The sequence below is a fragment of the Melanaphis sacchari genome, unplaced genomic scaffold (genome assembly GCF_002803265.2).
Source record: "Melanaphis sacchari strain LSU unplaced genomic scaffold, SCAv2.0 Contig11_pilon_pilon, whole genome shotgun sequence".
Taxonomy (NCBI): domain Eukaryota; kingdom Metazoa; phylum Arthropoda; class Insecta; order Hemiptera; family Aphididae; genus Melanaphis; species Melanaphis sacchari.
The window spans coordinates 2,133,690-2,154,042 of record NW_020270469.1 but is presented as its reverse complement, the minus strand read 5'-3'; the positions used below and the strand labels follow the sequence as shown (position 1 = coordinate 2,154,042).

Below are 20,353 nucleotides of genomic sequence, written 5' to 3'. Positions count from 1 at the left end.
AAAAAACATTACTAGAAATTTCTTCATTCAAATCATAAATAGAGGTTCATATCAATTTTGATGAAATGTGTCATTAAATATCTTATGTTGAAAAATGATTAAACATTACTTGAAGAAATTCATGGGTCTCAAAAATATTTAAAATATTTATGTTTTTTTTAAATTGATTTCTCATTACAAATTGAATAAGTTAAATGTTTGGCCTTCAAGATAATATATCAAAATACTTGTTATTAATTTTTTTTTACATTAAAAATTGATTATTAATTAAATTTTATTTATCATGAAAGTCGTGTGATTTATGTAAGAAATAATAATATTTTTTTTGTTGATCATCAATAAAATTAAAAATCTATGATAGCTAATGTTGTTTCAAAATAATTAAAAGCTGTTTAATTTTTTATTATATTGTATTAATTTATAAAAATAATATTTACTTATTTTTTATTTTTTAAATCTGGTCACCATAAATATTATTAATATTAATAGTATTGTGGTAACGTGCAACTGTACAATATACCACTGCTTGTAATCACTCGCTGACTACCGCGGCGGGGAATCCACCTACATAGCTAGAGTAGTGATATGATATCTTATCAATTTTTTTTAAGATTTAAAGTTTAATCGCTGAAAAATTGAGATTGTATAATTTTCATTTTCGTATTTATACTTACTTAATTTTTTTTAGTACTTAAAATTAAAATACTTAATTATTTACAACACATTTTATTTAATCAAATACAGGAAACCACTCATAGTGGTGCGTACCAAATATTTAATTTTATAATTTTGATAATATTTTATAGTATATAGTACCTACTCAATTTACAATTTAAAGTATTATGTTTTGTAAATAATAATTATTATTTGTAACAAATTATAAATTATATTATCATTTAAGTTGTCTTGTATATTTATCTGAGTTGGGAATTTTTATTAAAAATGTAGGTACTATTGTTTCTATCCAAAATAATTAATTGTCATAGACTTTTTGAGTCTATGGTTATTGTAATTTCTATAATTTTAAAATTTATGACTTGTTATACTTATCTATATTGATTCTGTATTATGTTATAACAGGTCATGGTAAAATAAAGTATTGATTAAATCCAATAATTTTGTAATTATTATTATAATCACATACTCTAAATACAGAATGATTAGTTTGTTGATTACATTCTAAATGAAAAAATAAATATTATTTAATGTTGAAGTCATTGGAAAATAAAATTTCAATACAATTCAATTTTTTTTTTTTTTAATTTATGTTAAAAAATATTTGAATTAACAGTTAGGTTTTTTTTATCAAATTACTCAAATAAAAGTATTTTAATTATTTCTGTTAGTAAGGTAATTCTAACACTTTTTTTTACTTGATAAAAAATTATTTTACAAATTATGTACTTGTATTATAGTCATCTGTTACATAAATTATTATAATTATTAATTTTTAACCATTGTATTAATCAATACCTACTAACATATACATTTATTTAAGAAAAACTAGTATAATATGTCTTATACTTCTTTTTTGATGTCAAGAATGTAATGTTTATAAAATCATTCTTATTGATTTGCAAGCCTACATTAACATTAAAAAATTTCATTTCATTGCATTTGAGTTATAATAAAAAGAAAATGAGTACTTTGGAAAATGTTATTGATGGTTTAAATGATGTTAAACATCGAATTAAAGTTGTATCACAAAAACAAAAGGAGGTAATCATTCACTTTTAATTTATTTATATAAAAAGAGTTTTTTTTTTTTTTAATAAAATAATTAACTTATTATATTGTATATATAGTGCTATGGAGAACCAAGGCTAGTTGCTGTTAGTAAAACAAAACCTATAGAACACATAATTGGTATTTACGAGAATGGTCAAAGGCATTTTGGAGAAAACTATGTTCAAGAATTGATCTCTAAATCAACTGATGTCGAAGTAAGTATACTATTTGACATTGATTTGATTTTTAAGTAATTATCATGATTTATTAATTATTTATAAAGATATTAAATAAATGTCCAGACATCAAATGGCATTTTATTGGTCACATACAAAAAAACAAAGTTCCGAAACTATTAATGGTTCCCGGTTTACATGTTATTGAGACAATTGATAGTGAAAAATTAGCAAGTGCTGTTAATGATGGATGGAAAAAACTTAACAAAGAAAGTAAATTAAAAATAATGGTTCAAGTCAACACTAGTAATGAAAAAGGTAAGTAAAAATAAAAAACTTAATATTATTAGTTGTTAAATTATTTTATTTAATTTACTGTCTAATTAATTAAATTTAATAATAAATATACCTACAAATTAAAAATCAATCAAGCTGTATAGGTAATTAAAACTATATAAATTTAAAAGTATCTACATAATTAATTTTGAATAATAATATAAATATTTTAAGCAACTGCAAAGTTGAACAACATAAGTTTAGCACAAACTGATAAACATGGGTATAGAATGGCATTTTAATTTAACTTCAATACTAAAAAACTACTACTAATAATAATAACTAAATATACTAGATCTAATATTATAATAAAAACATACATTGAGATACATATGTTATTTTGCAGAAAAATTTGGCACTACAACTGATTCAGTAGTAGATTTATATAAATTTATTATTGAGAAATGTGACTATTTAGAACTGATTGGTTTAATGACAATAGGCCAGTATGGTTATGATTGTTCTCAAGGACCAAATCCAGATTTTTTGGTATTTACATATTTTTATACAATATATTGAACATTATTTATGGTTTTTTTATATTTTTAGACTCTGATTGACTGTAAAAGAAATGTTTGCGATAAATTACAATTAAATCCATCCAAAATGGAATTATCTATGGGCATGTCTGATGATTTTGAACATGCTGTAAGTATATTATTTAACACTAATATCAATGTATATAACATATTAAACATTTTTATTTTAATAATATTTATGGGCAAAAGTTTTTTAAACAATTTTTTTATTAATAACAATAAATTAATAATATTAAATAACATAAAAGAACAAAAAATGTTTATTTTTTAAAACATATTTACAATCTGTTATATTAAAACGATAAGTATGTTAGAAGATTATATAATTTACTTCTTATTAATTACTTAAGGAGGAAAATAGTTCAATAACAACAACTCCTCGGAATATTTATTATTATTTTTATCTATAATTATATTATGTGTATTAAAGCAAATTTCTAGACTAATTTTGTTTTAAGCAACATTTAATATTACCAGGAAGAAATAAAGAAAATATATTTTGGATGAGAGGATTTGAGTAATTTATTAACTAAGTGTGGAAACGTTTAAAATTAATTTTTGCGAATTCTTTGACAATGAGTATTTTAAGGTACTTGTAAAATGATTTGTTTATAATAAGCTATGGAGCTCCAGATATAAATCTAAGACTAATAAACTGGAATGTTTGAATAAGATATATGTTAAATGGTTTTGTATAAATTTTTATGCCATATGACCAGACTGGTCTAACTATGGCATTATATTATATAAAAAGAGTATTAAATTTGAGTTAAATTTTAAATTTTTAGAAATGGTCTAAGTAAATTAAGTTGTGTTTTTGTATGTGTTTGGACTTAGTTTGATGGGCCTATGTGAAAAGCTCATTGAGAATAATTTATATAGATGAAAGTTAGATTGGAATTAGTTAGTTTTTTATTTCAACTAGAAAAAAAATTTAATAACTGAAAACAACGTGTCTTTATTGGTAATAGTTATCACTCATTTTATAAGTTAGTTCATCTAGTCATTTGAGTAGTACAATATTGTTTTTTAAATTGTTCTAATATTATTATTGTTATTTTACCTTTAAAATATAACAGTAAAATTATAAATATATATCATTATTTATATATTTTTGATATTTTAGATTGAATTAGGAAGTACAAATGTTCGAGTTGGAAGTAGTATTTTTGGTTTTCGCCCAAGAAAAGAAAAGCAATGATTTATTTATAATAGTAATTCATTAAAAAATATATTTGATTTATCTTATATTCATTTAATTTAAATAAGATACTTTTTTATTGTGAACTAAACATCTTAGTATAATGTTACCCAAGAAATTTAGAAATACCTATATAATTATAAATGTACTTAAAAATACTCATACAACTTACAATTTGGTCAACTGGTTTTCACATATAAAGTGTTTATGAATAAAATAAAAAAAATGTTAAATATTATATAGACAAATTTACTGTAAGCTTATTATCAATTATTTTAATGTTTTTATTTTTTAAGAAGTGAAAGTTATTTTTTTTTAAATATGCATGGCTTATAAAATTTTTGTATATTTTACTGTTGAAAAATAACTTTATTGAAAAAAAATTCACCTTGTAAGTAATTGCTCTATTATATATTAGTAATTAAACTGTTAAATGTATCTTGTTAATCACTAGTTGACTGTACCTAAAGTAATAAAATTGAATTCAATGATAAATAAACAAAAAGATTTTGAATGAAGACAATTTTTTTCAGACTTAATTAATGAAAATATTTTTTTTATAAATTTATATTGTTATTATATTAATTTATTTTACTATTAGGTAATCTATTAATACGTAGGTTGAATAAAATTTTGACAAGAGTATAAAATTTCTTACATCATTGTTAATTACTGTCAATATTGACTTTTCATAGAATGGTATGAATAAGTAAATGGCATAAATGAGAAATGCCTTAAAATTAATCTAAGCATTTTAAAAATGTCATTTTATATAGAAAGATACCTATATAATAATACATGTAAAAGTTTCAATTACTCAATATTTTAAAATTATACCAAAATAACTAAAATCACTATTTTTAGTTTAAATATATATTATTGTTAAAAGTTGATCTTCAAATGTCTATCAAAACATATTATGCTTGCATGTTTTAAGATTTTTGATTTTCAGTAAGAATTACTTATAAGAAATCTTTTAATAATTTTTCGATCATCATCTAGAAATTTTATCAAATTTGAACTTCCAAGATTATAAAAAAAATTGTATTAGTGTATTTTCAATATTTTTAAATTGCGATTAAAATAATTAATATGAAATCTTGTATTAAATTTTCAAGCTTATTTATCAAGCTAATGAATTTTTAACAACACAAAAAATTAAAAAAATATATATGCCTATACTTAGACATTTGTCTAAATATTTTTAAAGTTTCTTTAAAAAGTATAGTGTATAAAAATTAATTGTTGAATGTTTCAAGTTAATACGATTAATATTTTTTGGATAATAAGTAAACTAGTAACAATAATTGGCTGAGGATAAATTGTTATTAGGTATTTGTTTAAATATCTAATATGTATCGTAAAAATTTAAACTTCAATAATTACTCATAAAAAATTTTTATGACTGCTCTTTAACTTTTTTTTTAATTTTCATCAAATAAACTTAAAAGTAATTGAAGTACTAATAAATTTTTAACATTGATTTCCTAAAAGTACCAACCATATCAAGTTTGCTACAAAAAACAACCATGAAGTTGAAATTTAAAGCAGTTTTTCTTTTGTAAAATGTGTACACATAAAAAAAAAAAACATTTCAAAATTTATATATTCATCACTTTGTTCATAATATAGAAGTATATATAAACGTAAAAAGAATATCCATTTATTTAAAATTATAAACAGTAGAATAATTCTACTGTAGACTATTCTATTATTCTATAGACTACTACTATCTATAAATTTATAATTAATGACAGTGCCTAGTAATAGAGGTTTTATTAGATAATGGATTTGCTTCTTTTGAAAAATACTAGATAGTACTTTGACTTTTTACAAAATATTATCTTAATAGCTATAAGATTTTAGTATATATTCATATAATAATTCATAAATACATTTTTATAATCGCTTAGATGATTTCTAATCATATTTTATAGACCTTAGACCTAATTCCAATAAGAAGTTCATTTTTAACAATTGAAAGTATATGGTCTACAATCAGTTATTATCTCTATAGGTATTAAATATCAATAGATTTAAAAAATTAATTCTTAGAATTACAAGACAATTAATCCATCAATTAAAAGTATTAATATAGTATTAAGCATTTGTAATACATTAATTGTAATATATTCTTTATTTTATAGGTAGATAATTTTTTTTGTTTTTATCGTAAGTGTGACAGCAATTGAACTTTATCTTAAGTTATCAAATTTACTTATTGTATTATTATGCAGACTGAAAATTGTCTTTGTTTTTGATTTAAAGACAAATCCGAAGTTGAGACTAAGTATGAATAAAGCATAATTATAATTTTTAACAATTACTAAAAATTTACTTATAATTAATTATTAAAAGGGGCATTTACTTAAGTCATAATGGAATATTATGGTAATAATACGATTAAGTATAAAGAAAGAAAAATAAAATAAACATGAAACATTTAAATCACAAAAGTAAGAAATTCCCAAGCTTAGTGAAAAATTGGATAAAATATAATCATTTTAATTTGTAAAACAGTTTACACTGAACTATTTAACAATTTGAAAAAGTTATTTTTCTAATCAATATATCTTTTTTTTTTATCGATATAAATATGTAATTATATTATTATCTATTATCTTGTATCAAATTTTACTCTTACAGTCTTACAACTTTATAAGTAACTGGTACATTAATAAAAATGTACTTTTAAATTATATGAGTATAAATGTCTTTAGTTGATTAAAATTTATATCAAAGTGAATAATATTTTTTTAAACATACTTATATTAACACATATGAGTACATGACATATTCTAGTATAGGTAATCATAATCCTTTCAAGTTACTTATAGGAGTTAAGATAATATGTACCTATATATGTATAAAATATTATGTTTCATGAATAAGTATTGCTTTGATATTTTTTTTGAAATTATTTTTTTATAATTTGTTATTGTTAAATAGAGTTGAAAAGAGCACACAATAATCTGAATAATCTATTTCAACATTTGTAGAAGCAAGACTGTACCCAGAATAAATTAAAATATAACAATAAACATTTTACTGGCTTTATTTACTTTTTTCAAATTAGAATTAAATTTAAAAAAAAATTGATATCAATCAAGGTAATAATAAAATTTACTCTAACAAACAATAAACATTTTAGATTTAAGTACCTATTTTATTTTTACTAGCTGTTTTTAATTGTTTTAATTTATAACTCATAAATTAATAATTATGTTAAAACGAGGTTAAATAGTATAATAATATGGCAATGGCACTTTATTAATATCTAATAATGATAATATTTATAATACTTAACAAATATCATTTTTATATAAATAATAAATTAAAATAGATAAAAACATTAATAAAATATGTACATGTGTGGTATGGTATGGTATGCAATAAAAATTACACAAATAAATAAATAATTAAATTAAGAGTGTTATAATAGAAAAATACATAAAATGTTTTAGTAAGCACCAACGATATATTTTTGAATGCTTAGTTCCAACGATTAACTATATTTTTATAAGGAATTAAATATGATTGTAGTGATATTGAGCATATTGTTATGTAATAATAAATTTGTTTTAATAAAGTGTGACTAGAATATAACATAAAAATGATTTCAAGTCATTTGACAAGTTTGTTTGTTTTGATATATAAATATAATAGTAATTATTTAAATGTAATAATAAAAAAAATTAAGAAAATGATTTTCGTGTGAAGAATACAATAATGATGATAATTACAATAAATGTATAGGCAGTCTCAAGAGTTCAACAAAAGCACATAAAAATTAGTATTATTGCACAATAAATTATCAATTATTCATTGCAAAAATTGAAAAATATGATTAGATTGTACATTTGTACATTTTTTTAGTATGTTTTAAGAATTATTAATTTAAATTTTCAGGAATAATATTACGACTTTTCATGTATCCAACAAGTTGTGCTGGTATTTCAGCTAAAACTTCCTGGGCAAGGTATGATTTGGCATTCATTGGATTTTCAATTTGCTGAAAATTTTTAAACGGCACAAATTGCACAATATCTCTGGCCGCATAGACTCCATTGACTTCTAGTTTAACTGTGTCACCATCCAATTCTTCCATCGATTGAAAATCAGCATTTCCCACTCCTACAATGATAATGGACAGCGGCAGTGTGGATGCTTTGATTATGGCCTATAGAATATAATCTAATTTATCAATCTAGTTTTCCAATTGTAATGCTAACTATAGAAGATATTCAATATTTTTAGTGAAAATAGTTCTGTATTTATTGAACTCACAATGAATCAAAAATGAATTTTGATCCCTTAAGTAATCAATTTGAATAAATTATAATATATAGTTATGTAATAATATTATTTATCATATATAAATATTGACTATGTACACACAAATAGTTTTTAATGATCTTTATTAGCATTCATAAGTAGATACAATGAACATCACAATATAAACTAAAAAATGTATAGCAAACAACAAATAGGTAATAATTATTAAAATTAACAATAGTAAATTGATTGTGCTCAAAAATATATATCATAAAAAAAACATTTTTCAATCAACCTTTGATTCAATTATTTTTAAGTAAATCAAATAGCATGATTGGCTTTGAGAGTGAAAATGTTTAAAACTAAAATACATTTATAATGTAGATCAACATCTTATATTTATGTGTAATTCAATCAATAAATATGTGATTATAATTATTTTAAGATGGTCCCATTAATATAGTAAATATTTAAGCCAAGAATGAATAAGTATGAGCAATTTGATTACTTTTATAATGTGTGATTAAATGATTATAGTTTTTACAATAGCTTATAAAAAGTACTCTTATGGAAAGTTTTTATTAAACTGCATTAATGTTTATTTAATTATTATAATTTAAAATAAAATACAATTATTTTACTAATATAAAATTGTCAAAACTTTTCAAAATTAATGATAATAGCGTTAATTTTTAAAAACTAAATACTGGGTGGATTCTTGATGTACAAAAACAGTATTAAAACTTTTGAAAATATTTTTGACATAATTCAAAGTCATGACAAAACAACATATTTGAAAAATAATAGTAAATTTTATTTTAATTGTTATAGTTCTTATTTCAAGTTATGAGAGATATTTTTCTAACAATTTTTAAAGAGTAGCTAATTTATTTTTAATATTTAGTTATAAAATTTAGTTGAAAATAGTAGTCAACTTAGATTTTGCATTTTACCTTTGAGTAATAGGACACTTAATTTATTTTTAAATACTTGAAATTGGTAACTAATGAATTATTATTTGTTCAAAATTCAATTTGTATACAAAAAAATACTTAAAAAAATAGTCTGATTTAGAAGACCAAATAATATATATATATATTATATTGTTATTGAAAAAAACTGAACAATAAAAAATAAATGAAATTGTTTAAAAAAAAATGTTAATACTTGAATTTTGGAAAAAATAATGAGTGTTTGATGTTAAAAGAATCAATCGGTATAATAGATACTAATTTTTTAAGCTTGCAAATTGTATTAAACAAATTTAAAATACTAACCTACTTTTAATAATAAAATATAATTTTTAAATTCAAGTTATAGAGAAAGTTCTGACATACTTCTATAATTTTTTTAAATTATAATCTAGATATTATTGATCAAAAAACAGCTAACAGAAATTACATGTATCATTATTAATATATTTTGTATTAAAAATAAGAAAATTGTTTGAACGAATTCATAGATTTATCATAAAAATACATTAGTTCTGTATGAATAAACCATATTCAACATTATTTTTTTTTTAAATTCTTATTTCTAAAAATTGATAGAATTTAATTTATAAAATAATATTTACCAAACTTTTTACAATAAACAATTTTAAGAAAATATAAATCTATTTAAGTCAATACATTTAAATGAAATACTTATCCAATATTTTTAAATTGTATTCTTTTAATATTAAGTAAATGCATTCAACATCTCAATTTTATGTTTTACATAACTACTTTTTATACAATTTTTGAAAAACCATTAATCATAAGAATTAATACTTGAAATTTTTATAAGTAACAATCAAATAAAAATAATTCTACAATAAAGGTAATTATTTAATATTCATTTAGATTGAATTTAATAAAAAAATTTTAATATGAGAAATATTTTTAATTGTAGCACAGAATGTAATTATTCAATTGTTAAAAAATAAATAAATAAAACAAATAAATTAAAAGAAAAATGTTAAAAATAAAACTATATAATATAATAATGGAATGCCAGTTTGCATAAACAACAATCATTAACTATTTAATGTTCTATTTAAAAATCATGAAATGTATCAATTTTTTATGCAATCGGCATAAGAACATTAAATAAACTAATTAATAAAATAATTGAATAACAATAAAAAAAAAAAAAAAAAAAAAAAAAAAAAAATGGAGAGATATCTAAATAATTAGATGCTATATAATAGTAAAATTATAAATATTTCCTTGGAATAAATATATATTAAGTCAAAAAAATTTTTATTTTCACTTATTAAAAATACCAATAAACAATTAACATATAATATTTTGTAAGTAAATAGCACAAACGTAAAAAAACTTAATTAATTAATTGAGTATAAAACAAATGTATAGTTGCATAATTAATTGAAATAGAATAAATATGGTATATTGTGGCACACAATTTAAAGACTAGTGATCTATAATAAATATTAAAAACTTTATTTTTTTATATTCTTTGGAATAATATTTTTAGACTTCATGTAGCCTACAATCTGAATTGGTATTTCAGCAAGTACCTCTCGGGCTAAATTTGCCTTAGCTAAAGTTGGATTATCACATGACTGAAAATCTTTAAATGATACAAATTGTGTAATGTCTCTAGTTGCGCGAACACCATTGACTTCTAATGGGACCGTATCAGCATCCAGTTCTTCCATTGCATCAAAATCTGCATTACCTACCCCCACTATGATAATTGACATAGGCAAAGACGATGCATTGATTATGGCCTAAATAATATTAGTTAAAAATGAGCAAAACCCCTTTAATCTACATTTAGAGCACTTATATTAATCATTTCTATAACTTAAGACATATCATAATAAGCATTTATGATCATAAATACCTGTTTAGTGTGGAACATATCAGTTATAACACCATCAGTAATGATTAGCAGAATAAAATACTGTGTTCCATCTTGATATGCTTGGGCAAATTTTGCAACATGATTGATTACAGGACTAAAGTTTGTAGGACCAAATAACTGAACGCTTCTAATGCAATGATGGTATGCATTGATAACACCTAAAAAGTTATCATCAATTCAAATTAGATTTAAAAATATCTAAAAAAAAAAATTATATTAACATGGGGTAATGAGCACCTTCATCTGTTTTATTACCTATACTGTTTTGTTTTTAAATTATACTCTTACTTAACCATATTTCTAAGTTTAATATTAATGTTTATTGAATATATTAACTATATTGTACAAACTGGGCTTATTATTAAATTAATATTTTATATATTTACCTTCAATTCCAGCACAGTATGGATCACTAGCTTGTAAATTCAAGAAAAACTCATGAGACACTTCACCATGTGGAGGAATGCGGGCACCAAAACCCAAAGCTGGAAACACTTTATCACTATCATAGTCTTGAATAATATCTCCCACAGCTAATAATGCTTGTTCATATTGATTAGGTCTATTACTAAGGTAATGTAATGAATTATAATCTTTTGGATCTCCATTAGATGCTGTTAAATTAAATATCATAAAGATTATATTAAACAGATAAATAATATGACATAAATATTAATTATGTTTAAGTATTTAAGTTAAAATCAGTTAAAAATCTATAAATTTCTACAAATATATAGATCTAAATTTGTTTTAATTTCATTATTTAAATTTAATAGGTTTAGTATGGTACCTTACCTGTAAAGTCTATAGCAAATGTACAATTTATCTGTGTACCATTCATTATGTAATCAAGGAATGTGAATGTTTTTTTTAATTCAAAATGATTCAGACGTATGCTTCCATAAATTTTCTGAAACATTATAAAAATTGATATACGTGGTCAACATCAGAATCCATTATTAGTTTACTGTAGCATATTTCTACTAATTTAACTTCTTTAAATTAATAAATGTAAGCATAGATAGTATCAAAACAATAGATGAATAATGCAAAAAATTTGAAGATAAGTGAAAAATTTTTTTTTTAACAGCTTTTATTATTAAGGGGAGGGTTTAAAAAGTAAAGGTATGTTATCCTAAACTTATTTATTTTACATAATTTTAAACTAATTTGTTTGATAAAAATTATCACAAAATTTATCCATTTTATTTAATAACATAATTAAATTATCATAATTTTTATCTTAAAAGTAGTATTTAGAAAACAATGTTTTATTATTATTAAAATTGAATTTAAGATACCAACGTTTTGGATAATTACACTGTATAAAATATATTAGTTTTTTTAACAAATGTTTATAATCAAACATGCTGAATAACAATTTGTTACTATAGTATGGTTTATTTTATAATTTATATTTTTGATAATAATATTTATCTTAAATTATTTAATTGATTTATTAAACTATAGTTATTAATGTATTAATAACATAATTTTACTTACTGATGACTTGGGTTTGACACATTTATGATCATTTTCTGGTCCCGGGCCTTTTTTTAATTGATTCATTGTAACATGGAATTCTCCTGCAATATTATACTTTAAATATTATGTTGTTTTAAATGAAAGATAAAAATATTTAAATAATAATTTTAGTATTATTTTAACACATATGTTTTAGAACTGGATATTTCTAATCGATTTTATGACATCATCTAAATTTGGTATTTAGATCATCTAACTACTATTATTATTTTTTTAATCAGAATTTTCATAAGGGTTACATCAAATAACCAATAATGAATATAATAACTTATAAATTTAATAAAAAATATAAAAAATAAAAACATATCAATGATTCAATGATTTTGCTTGCAGTGCATAAAATATAAAGTCATTAGTTTTTATTCCAGACAAAAAGAATTAACAGTCATTAGTAAGTGGAATTAAAATATACAAAAAAAAAGCAAAATTTATAAATTATTATGACATTATCAATATTTAAAAGTAATTACAATTGTTTATATATTTAAGAAACTAAACATAATATTTTAAATCTTAAGCTAAATAACTTTTAATTTTACTTAATACTAAATAGTAAATACTTGTAAAACCCAAATTTACCTATTAACGAATGATTTCCATTGTTTCTGAAATGATAACATGATACTTTAATATCTCTATCAAAATCAGTACCACACAAAGAACGAACAGGTAAAATGATTGGTTTCCAAGTAGGATTGTTTGTCCAATTATCAACTTCAGTTCTATACACTAATTGATACTGTCCATCTTCACCAACTTTATATAATTCTAAAAATGAGTAAGCTTTTGCAAACCAAGAAAAAAATCTGAAAAAATTAAGAATAAATATTAAATTGAAAATTAAACAATATTTCAATACACATAGGTACTTTGATATCCAATCACTTCGCACTAAATCTTTTCCATTGAAATGTAAGGAAACTTCATCATGACATGCTGGGAGTTCTTCTGCCTTTACAATCACTTGACCTTTATTATTTGATTTTGCTCCTTTAAGAGGTAGAGTAAGTGTTACTGAAGACACAATCTAAAAAAATGAAAAGATAAGAATCCAGTTAATGACTAATTAATTTAGTATATTACATGTCCTAAAGTAGTTTCACATGATCCTAAAAAATCTTGAGATTTCAGATCATGCAGGTTTGAATCTATATCATATACTTCAAATTTTATCAACTGCTGAACTTCAAAACGATATAACACATGAACCTAGGTAAAGACAAATTTATTATTATGTACACTTTTATTAATACATTTATCATATTACTTTAGTAACAAAATTAGGATTTAGAGAATTATTAATACATTCAGTACGACAAATTTCCATCCATTTGGTAGTTTCTGGTGTTTTCATATACACAACACACATTGGATCAGATTTTGAAAACACATCACAGTCCAATAAATTTCTAAAAAAAAATAACCGGCATTATTACATAATAAAATTTCAATCTTAAAATAATTTATTATTGGAAAAGTTTTTAGAGGTTTTTAATGTGTTATATTTTTATAATTAGTTAATTATTAATTATTATTAACAATTTTTATATCTGTTCTAAAATGAGAACTTCAGATTTTTAGAACTAAAATTGTATATAAATTATTTTAGTATCAATAAAAGAAAAATTATTTTTATATAAAAACATTGTTTGTTATATTTTAAGTTTATCATAGTTTAAGTTATTAAATATTTTTAAATTTTAAACAACAAATTACAAGTTAAAAATAAATTTTAAATTTGAATAATTAAATGTTAAAACCATTTTGTTATCATTATAAGAATGTATTTAAAAAAATCTAAAATTAGTTATTATAGAATGAAATTAAAAAAATTAATGGATAGTACTAAATTATAAATTTTAACAATTATATTTAATGTTTTAGATTAAAAAGATAATGTAGATTTACCTATCTAATACTTAGAATGTTTTTTTTTTTTAATCGCTACAAAAAAAGAAAATTAAGATGAATCATTATTTATTAGTTTACTTATTAATAGAATATTACATTTATGTTTTGCATATTTTATTTCTGTATTACTCATTAGAGATAAGTGTTTTAATCTTAGTTATAATAGACCTTTAAATTTCTCAATGAGTCATATTAATCGTAATTCTATCTTTGACAAACAGAAAAATTCATTCTTGCAAAAACTTACTTAACTATTAAATAAAATATTGTAACAAATATTTTAAATATTTAAATCATTTACCATATATTAAAACTAAAATTAAACTCAATACACAGATTACAAACTATGGTTTTCAAATTTATTAAATAACATAACATACAATAATTTTCTACACACGTTTACTTCAGTAAATATACTATTTTTAATATAAAACTAAAATATATATTTTGATGATATAATGCTCAATCAGTGGCATTTAGAATACATAGAATAAAATAAAACAAATACCTTTACCTCATGTTATAAAAATTATATTTTTAATATGTTTTAAATACTCTATAAAATTGTATGTATTGTAGCATTTATTAAATATATTATAAGAACATATTTAATTTATAAGTATGATCTAGTTGTAATAATAAATTCATAAAGTCTTCCTTTGAGACCTTGTTAGTGAAGCTCCTCCTTGCTCTCTTCTCAAGTTTTTCATGTTTTTTATTTTTTCCAACAATCAAATTTGCTCATTGTTTTAATTTAACAGATTGTAAATAACATTGAATAATAAAATAATGAAAAAAAAATGTCTTCCTAGACTTATGATACGTAAATCTTGAATAATTCTATTAAAATTTAGCATTTTAATGTAAAAATTGATATTTTTCTAGAAGATTTAACAAACAGAATATGTACATACATCCTCATAACTATATAAATGTAAGGATTTATTTTAATAAAATCATTTTATTGTATTAACAACACTATATATATATACACACACACATTGAGTACTTTTGGAGTATTTTTATTATCTTTCTGTAAGCTCTGCAGGCATGACCTGAAGTGGATGCATGAATTTAGAATTAATGTTCCTAAATTGTTATAATATAGGTATTTCTTGGAGTATTTTAACACATCATGAAATAATTTTTTGAGCTTAAAATTTAAATATAATTTTATTCAAGATCATCCTAAAATTGGTTGCATTATTTTCATCAAAATCTGGACCATAATCAATAAATATTTTTCTTTTCCTTGGTATTTTAAGAATCATAAAAATTATATTTTTTAATAGCCTGTTATTAAAAATATTTCTATTGTTGATTAGTTTGTAGATAATTTATATAAAATATCACTAAGTACTAGTAAATTCCACTAACAATATTCAAATATTTTTGCTTAAACGCCAAAAGTTCTCAAATACTAGAGACCCAAACAAATTTTATAAAACCAATAATATCAACAGTGAACAATTCATTAATCAAAACAGAACAACAACAGAATGCTATAATCAAAGGGTATGATAATTTGTTAACGGAAGTAGCAACAGAAAAATTAGGATTAGGTATCATGCAATTCGAGACTGCTATTATGGAAAGATTAACGATTGTGAATTTGATTATAGCTCAGTTTGCATATGAAACAGAAAACTTAGTTAATGTAGTAAATTCAGCCCGGCAAGGTTCAATTCATCCCAGTTTAATAGATTTTAAAATGTTTACAGAACAATTAAAAGAAATAAAAATCATACTACCAATAGACCTAGGTATACCAGTAGACTTGTCTAATAAAGGTATGTCGTAATTACTACAGATAGGCGAAATAAATGTAGTTTATGTAGAAGATGTATTAACATTTATAATAGAAATACTATTAATTGATAACTTTAAGTTTGTAATGTATAAATCTATACCTTTACCTATTAAGATACATGATAATATTTACATAATTATAGAACCCACGTCAGATTATGTAGCAATAGATAAGTCACGTTTGCATTATATAAAGCTAAGTTCTCAGTAATTATCAAATTGTAAAACCATAACAAATGCAATTATTTGTAACCACGATCAACCTATTCAAAATTTAAAAGACTCATGTGAAGCAATGTTATTTTGTAATTCAAAAACAATCCCTAAATTATGTAATGTCAAGTATGTTCAATTTAATCATAATATATGGCATAAGTTAGAAAATAAGAATACTTGGATATATGTAACAAATAATGAAAATATTTTAATCACTTGTCAAAATATGACAAACCCAATAATAGAAAAAGTAAATGGTATAGGAATGTTAAGCTTAGATAATTATTGTGAAACTAACACAGTCGATGACAAAGTTAAATTGAAACCAAATAGGAAAATAATTTCGAAGATGCTTGTAAATTACGTTCTTAGTTTGAACATTTCAATGGACTTGAGCAAATGGGAAAATTTAATTGATAACGAAATGCTAAACTCTCAATCTCCTAAACAAATCCCAATTACAAAAAACAATTTAAATAAATTAACAGAAATTTCTAAATCATTAAGTTTACTTCAAAATTAATTTACAAAAACCCCTGAGGAAGCAATAAGCATTCAAAAAGTTATATCAAATATATTTTAATAATGATAACAGTTATCACCGTAAGCTCTATTTTATTATTATTATATTATATTTAAGAAAGAAAAATATATTTTGTATTAAGTTAAGACAATTAGAAATGGAAATAGCATCAAAAATAAATGAGGACATATTATTAGAAACATGCTCGGAATCCCATGGAAAATCACCACCCAAAATCGTGTAAATGTAGGGCGATGATCTTCCATCTTACCCCGAGGGTGTTAAGAACCCCTTAGTCAGTAATAAGAATATAGTATGTAAGCAATTTCGATGTGTATGCGACATCCATTGCCAGCATATTTTCTTAAGTCAGTCATTCACAAGCCGTAGTATTAACAAGACGTTTGTCTTTCAGTGTAAAATTTAAGGTTATTCATTAAATAAATTAATAAAAGTAATTTAACAACCAAAACTGTATTTGTGATTTCTTTCCTCAAGAAGACCCACTACCAAACAAACAACCGAACCAAAAACTAAATTGGAACAGGATATAACAAGGAAAAGGAACTTCCGTCGATATTACTTCCAATTTATGAACTGGAGAAGGGGGTAAGACGTTAACAAATCCATATTATAATTATTTTGATAAATAATTAACTAATTTCCTTGTTAACCTTAGAAGAATGGTATTACATTTTTTACTAAATAAAAATTCATAACTTAATATTAAGTCTAAACTAATTCTGTTTAAATTATTAATGCCTAATTGGGCTTTTGATATGTATTATTATAAATTGTATTTTATATAAAAAACATATTTGTATATATTTACATGAGTATAAAAATTAAACTAAGAAAAATAATATTGGCCCAAAAAAATCACTGCTAAATGACTTCTTTTAACTGCATACCATTCTTATATTGACTATTAAAATAATATGTGTATTATAGATTGTTTTTTATTACTTAGTATATATTATTATAGTTTTAATGTAAACAAAAATTCAAATTTTCATATTTTTGTAAATAAATGGTACTTTATATGAACAATTTTTAAAAATTATGAAATAAAAAAATGTACATATTAATTAAATAATATTTGTAACCAAAAATGTATTGTATAAATATTATTAATTGTAATTATGAATACATATTTTAAATTTTAATGACAATTACAAGACAAAATAATTATCAGATATCAATAATGTATGACTAGAATTAAAAATACAGGCAAAACACTGTCTACAATATTAATTACAGATATAGCTACTATATTTTTAAATACTTAAAATTTAATAATAATTGGTATGAAATAGATATTGTATTGAACATTAGTTTTTTTTTTTTTAATGAAAGTAACTAATGAAATCACTGTTATGTTCTCAAACTAATTTAAACTTAAGACATCAAACTAATAATAAAAAAATATATATGTATAATTTAAATAAAAATATTTTATTATTGTTTTTTTCTATAGTAAACATTACATCACAAATTTACTACTGAAGAACCTTTTTTTTTTGTCTTTATCTCTTATAAATCATACCTTAACCTATGTTAATTAGTAGTTGTTTATAGCCTACTAATATTTATGAAGGATTTGAATTATACATTTTGTTATAAAGGTATAACATACGCATTTTTAATTGAGTTTTAAATTATAATAATGTTTAAATTGTACTGCAACAACATAACTGCTCTTAACTCATATTATATAACTAAGGCTCGGAACTTAAGGTATTTCTATATTTGTTTAAAAAGTGCATATTGTATTTCTGGTTTGATACAATACAATCTGTATTATGTTTATTTCAAATACAAAAAATTTTGTCGTGAAATTAAGAACTTTTAAATGCATATTTCATAGATTTAATGAAAATAATTTTTTTATTTATAAGTTCATAGTTCAACAAAATAAATAAATTCATCAACGGCTATTTTTTGTGATCACTGAACAATAATATTAAAATCTCTATAGTACTGATTACTGTTAATGTGACTTATTGGTTGGTAAACAATTAAACAAGAATAATACATGTATGTGGGAAATATTGATTGAATAAACTATTATTGATTTTTATAATCTTAAGTAATAAATATTCAATATATTAAATGAGGGGAATTTTTATATTTAGGTTATATCATATCTGAAAATGAGTAATATTTTAAATTTAAACTTGAAAAAACAATGAGAATTTATCGAGAAGTATTACAGCAAAAACAAACTGAATTCTTGTCTTAACACCAGAATTTTAATTAATTAAATATAAAAGACTAAAAAGTTTTCATTAGTTAAAAAACATTATGAGAGAAAACATGTAAAAACTAAACTTAAATTAAGTATTTTGAATACATTGTTGTAATATACAAATTAATAAAGTCTAAATATTAATATTTTTTATATTTTAAAGTTGATGTCAATTTATCTAAATAAAATACTGAATATTTTTCTATAGGTTTAATACAGTTTTTTAGTTTATCAACATTGAATATTTATAAAACATCCTATAAACGAGCTTACATATAAATATAATTTTTCTAACAGTATATTTGAATAAACCATTAAACCATATTACCAAAATACTATCAGCACGGCAACAGTTACAGGTTTCTGTTTTAAGCTATTTATTACACTTTTTACTGAGACACTAATTATGAAAATAATAATCAAAACAATCACCTGCAGGACAATGTCAGTTCGATTTCAGACGTTGGTTCGGTGGACGAACCAGGCTTAAACACGGCCATAGTTTCGATATTTTGGAGATGAGATCTTTGCTTTTGGAGTGAACAACAGACGATGATTGTTTATAATGAATGGCACATAGAAAAATGTAAAAATTATACCACGGTTAACTCGGCCATGACTCAGGTGTGATGTAGGTTCTAAAGTAAGGGGTAATTGACTGAATTTGAAACAGATTTGAGTATGAGTATATTGAAATTAATTATAGCGCGTGATTCAATGAGTTACAGGCGTTATAGCATAGATAAAATGTGAGAGTATAATTAGTACGAGAAATACGCCTTATAAGTATTACAACTAACAAGTGCTCCCTGTATTATCACGAATAAAACGTTATCAACAGAAACGTCGACTTAAAATAATAATAATAATAATAACATGGTTATTTTCTAACGAAAACAAGAATGTATTATTAGGAGAGGACGAAAAAACACGGACTAGTGGACCACTACAACAACAACACGATGTCTGATAACG

At 21.8% G+C, this 20,353-nt stretch overlaps 2 protein-coding genes across 5 annotated transcripts; one reads left to right on the top strand and one right to left on the bottom strand.

The window, feature by feature from the left end:
• The first annotated feature begins 670 nt into the window (after positions 1 to 670).
• On the top strand, positions 671 to 4,197 carry LOC112604254 (pyridoxal phosphate homeostasis protein). Of its 3 annotated transcripts, none has more exons than XM_025353208.1 (7): positions 671 to 760; positions 1,543 to 1,719; positions 1,806 to 1,943; positions 2,012 to 2,222; positions 2,587 to 2,729; positions 2,790 to 2,888; positions 3,906 to 4,197. In XM_025353208.1, the coding sequence occupies exons 2-7, from the start codon at positions 1,549 to 1,551 to the stop codon at positions 3,978 to 3,980; spliced, it is 837 nt and encodes a 278-aa protein (XP_025208993.1). In that variant the 5' UTR covers positions 671 to 760; positions 1,543 to 1,548; the 3' UTR covers positions 3,981 to 4,197. The 3 variants fall into 3 exon arrangements, with proteins under 3 accessions (XP_025208993.1, XP_025208995.1, XP_025208992.1); XM_025353210.1 differs by having other exon boundaries at positions 674 to 760; positions 1,582 to 1,719; positions 3,906 to 4,193; XM_025353207.1 differs by lacking the exon at positions 671 to 760 and having other exon boundaries at positions 1,475 to 1,719.
• Positions 4,198 to 7,684: 3,487 nt separating this feature from the next.
• Positions 7,685 to 20,220, bottom strand: LOC112604120 (copine-8-like). Of its 2 annotated transcripts, none has more exons than XM_025353002.1 (10): positions 19,811 to 20,219; positions 13,939 to 14,080; positions 13,755 to 13,880; positions 13,541 to 13,698; positions 13,251 to 13,477; positions 12,630 to 12,712; positions 11,922 to 12,036; positions 11,513 to 11,740; positions 11,106 to 11,284; positions 7,685 to 8,160 (listed from the first exon to the last, which is right to left on the bottom strand). In XM_025353002.1, exons 1-10 carry the CDS (start codon positions 19,876 to 19,878, stop codon positions 7,873 to 7,875), a joined length of 1,614 nt encoding a protein of 537 aa, XP_025208787.1. In that variant the 5' UTR covers positions 19,879 to 20,219; the 3' UTR covers positions 7,685 to 7,872. The 2 variants fall into 2 exon arrangements, with proteins under 2 accessions (XP_025208787.1, XP_025208786.1); XM_025353001.1 differs by lacking the exon at positions 7,685 to 8,160 and adding an exon at positions 10,567 to 10,989 and having other exon boundaries at positions 19,811 to 20,220.
• Positions 20,221 to 20,353: the final 133 nt, after the last annotated feature.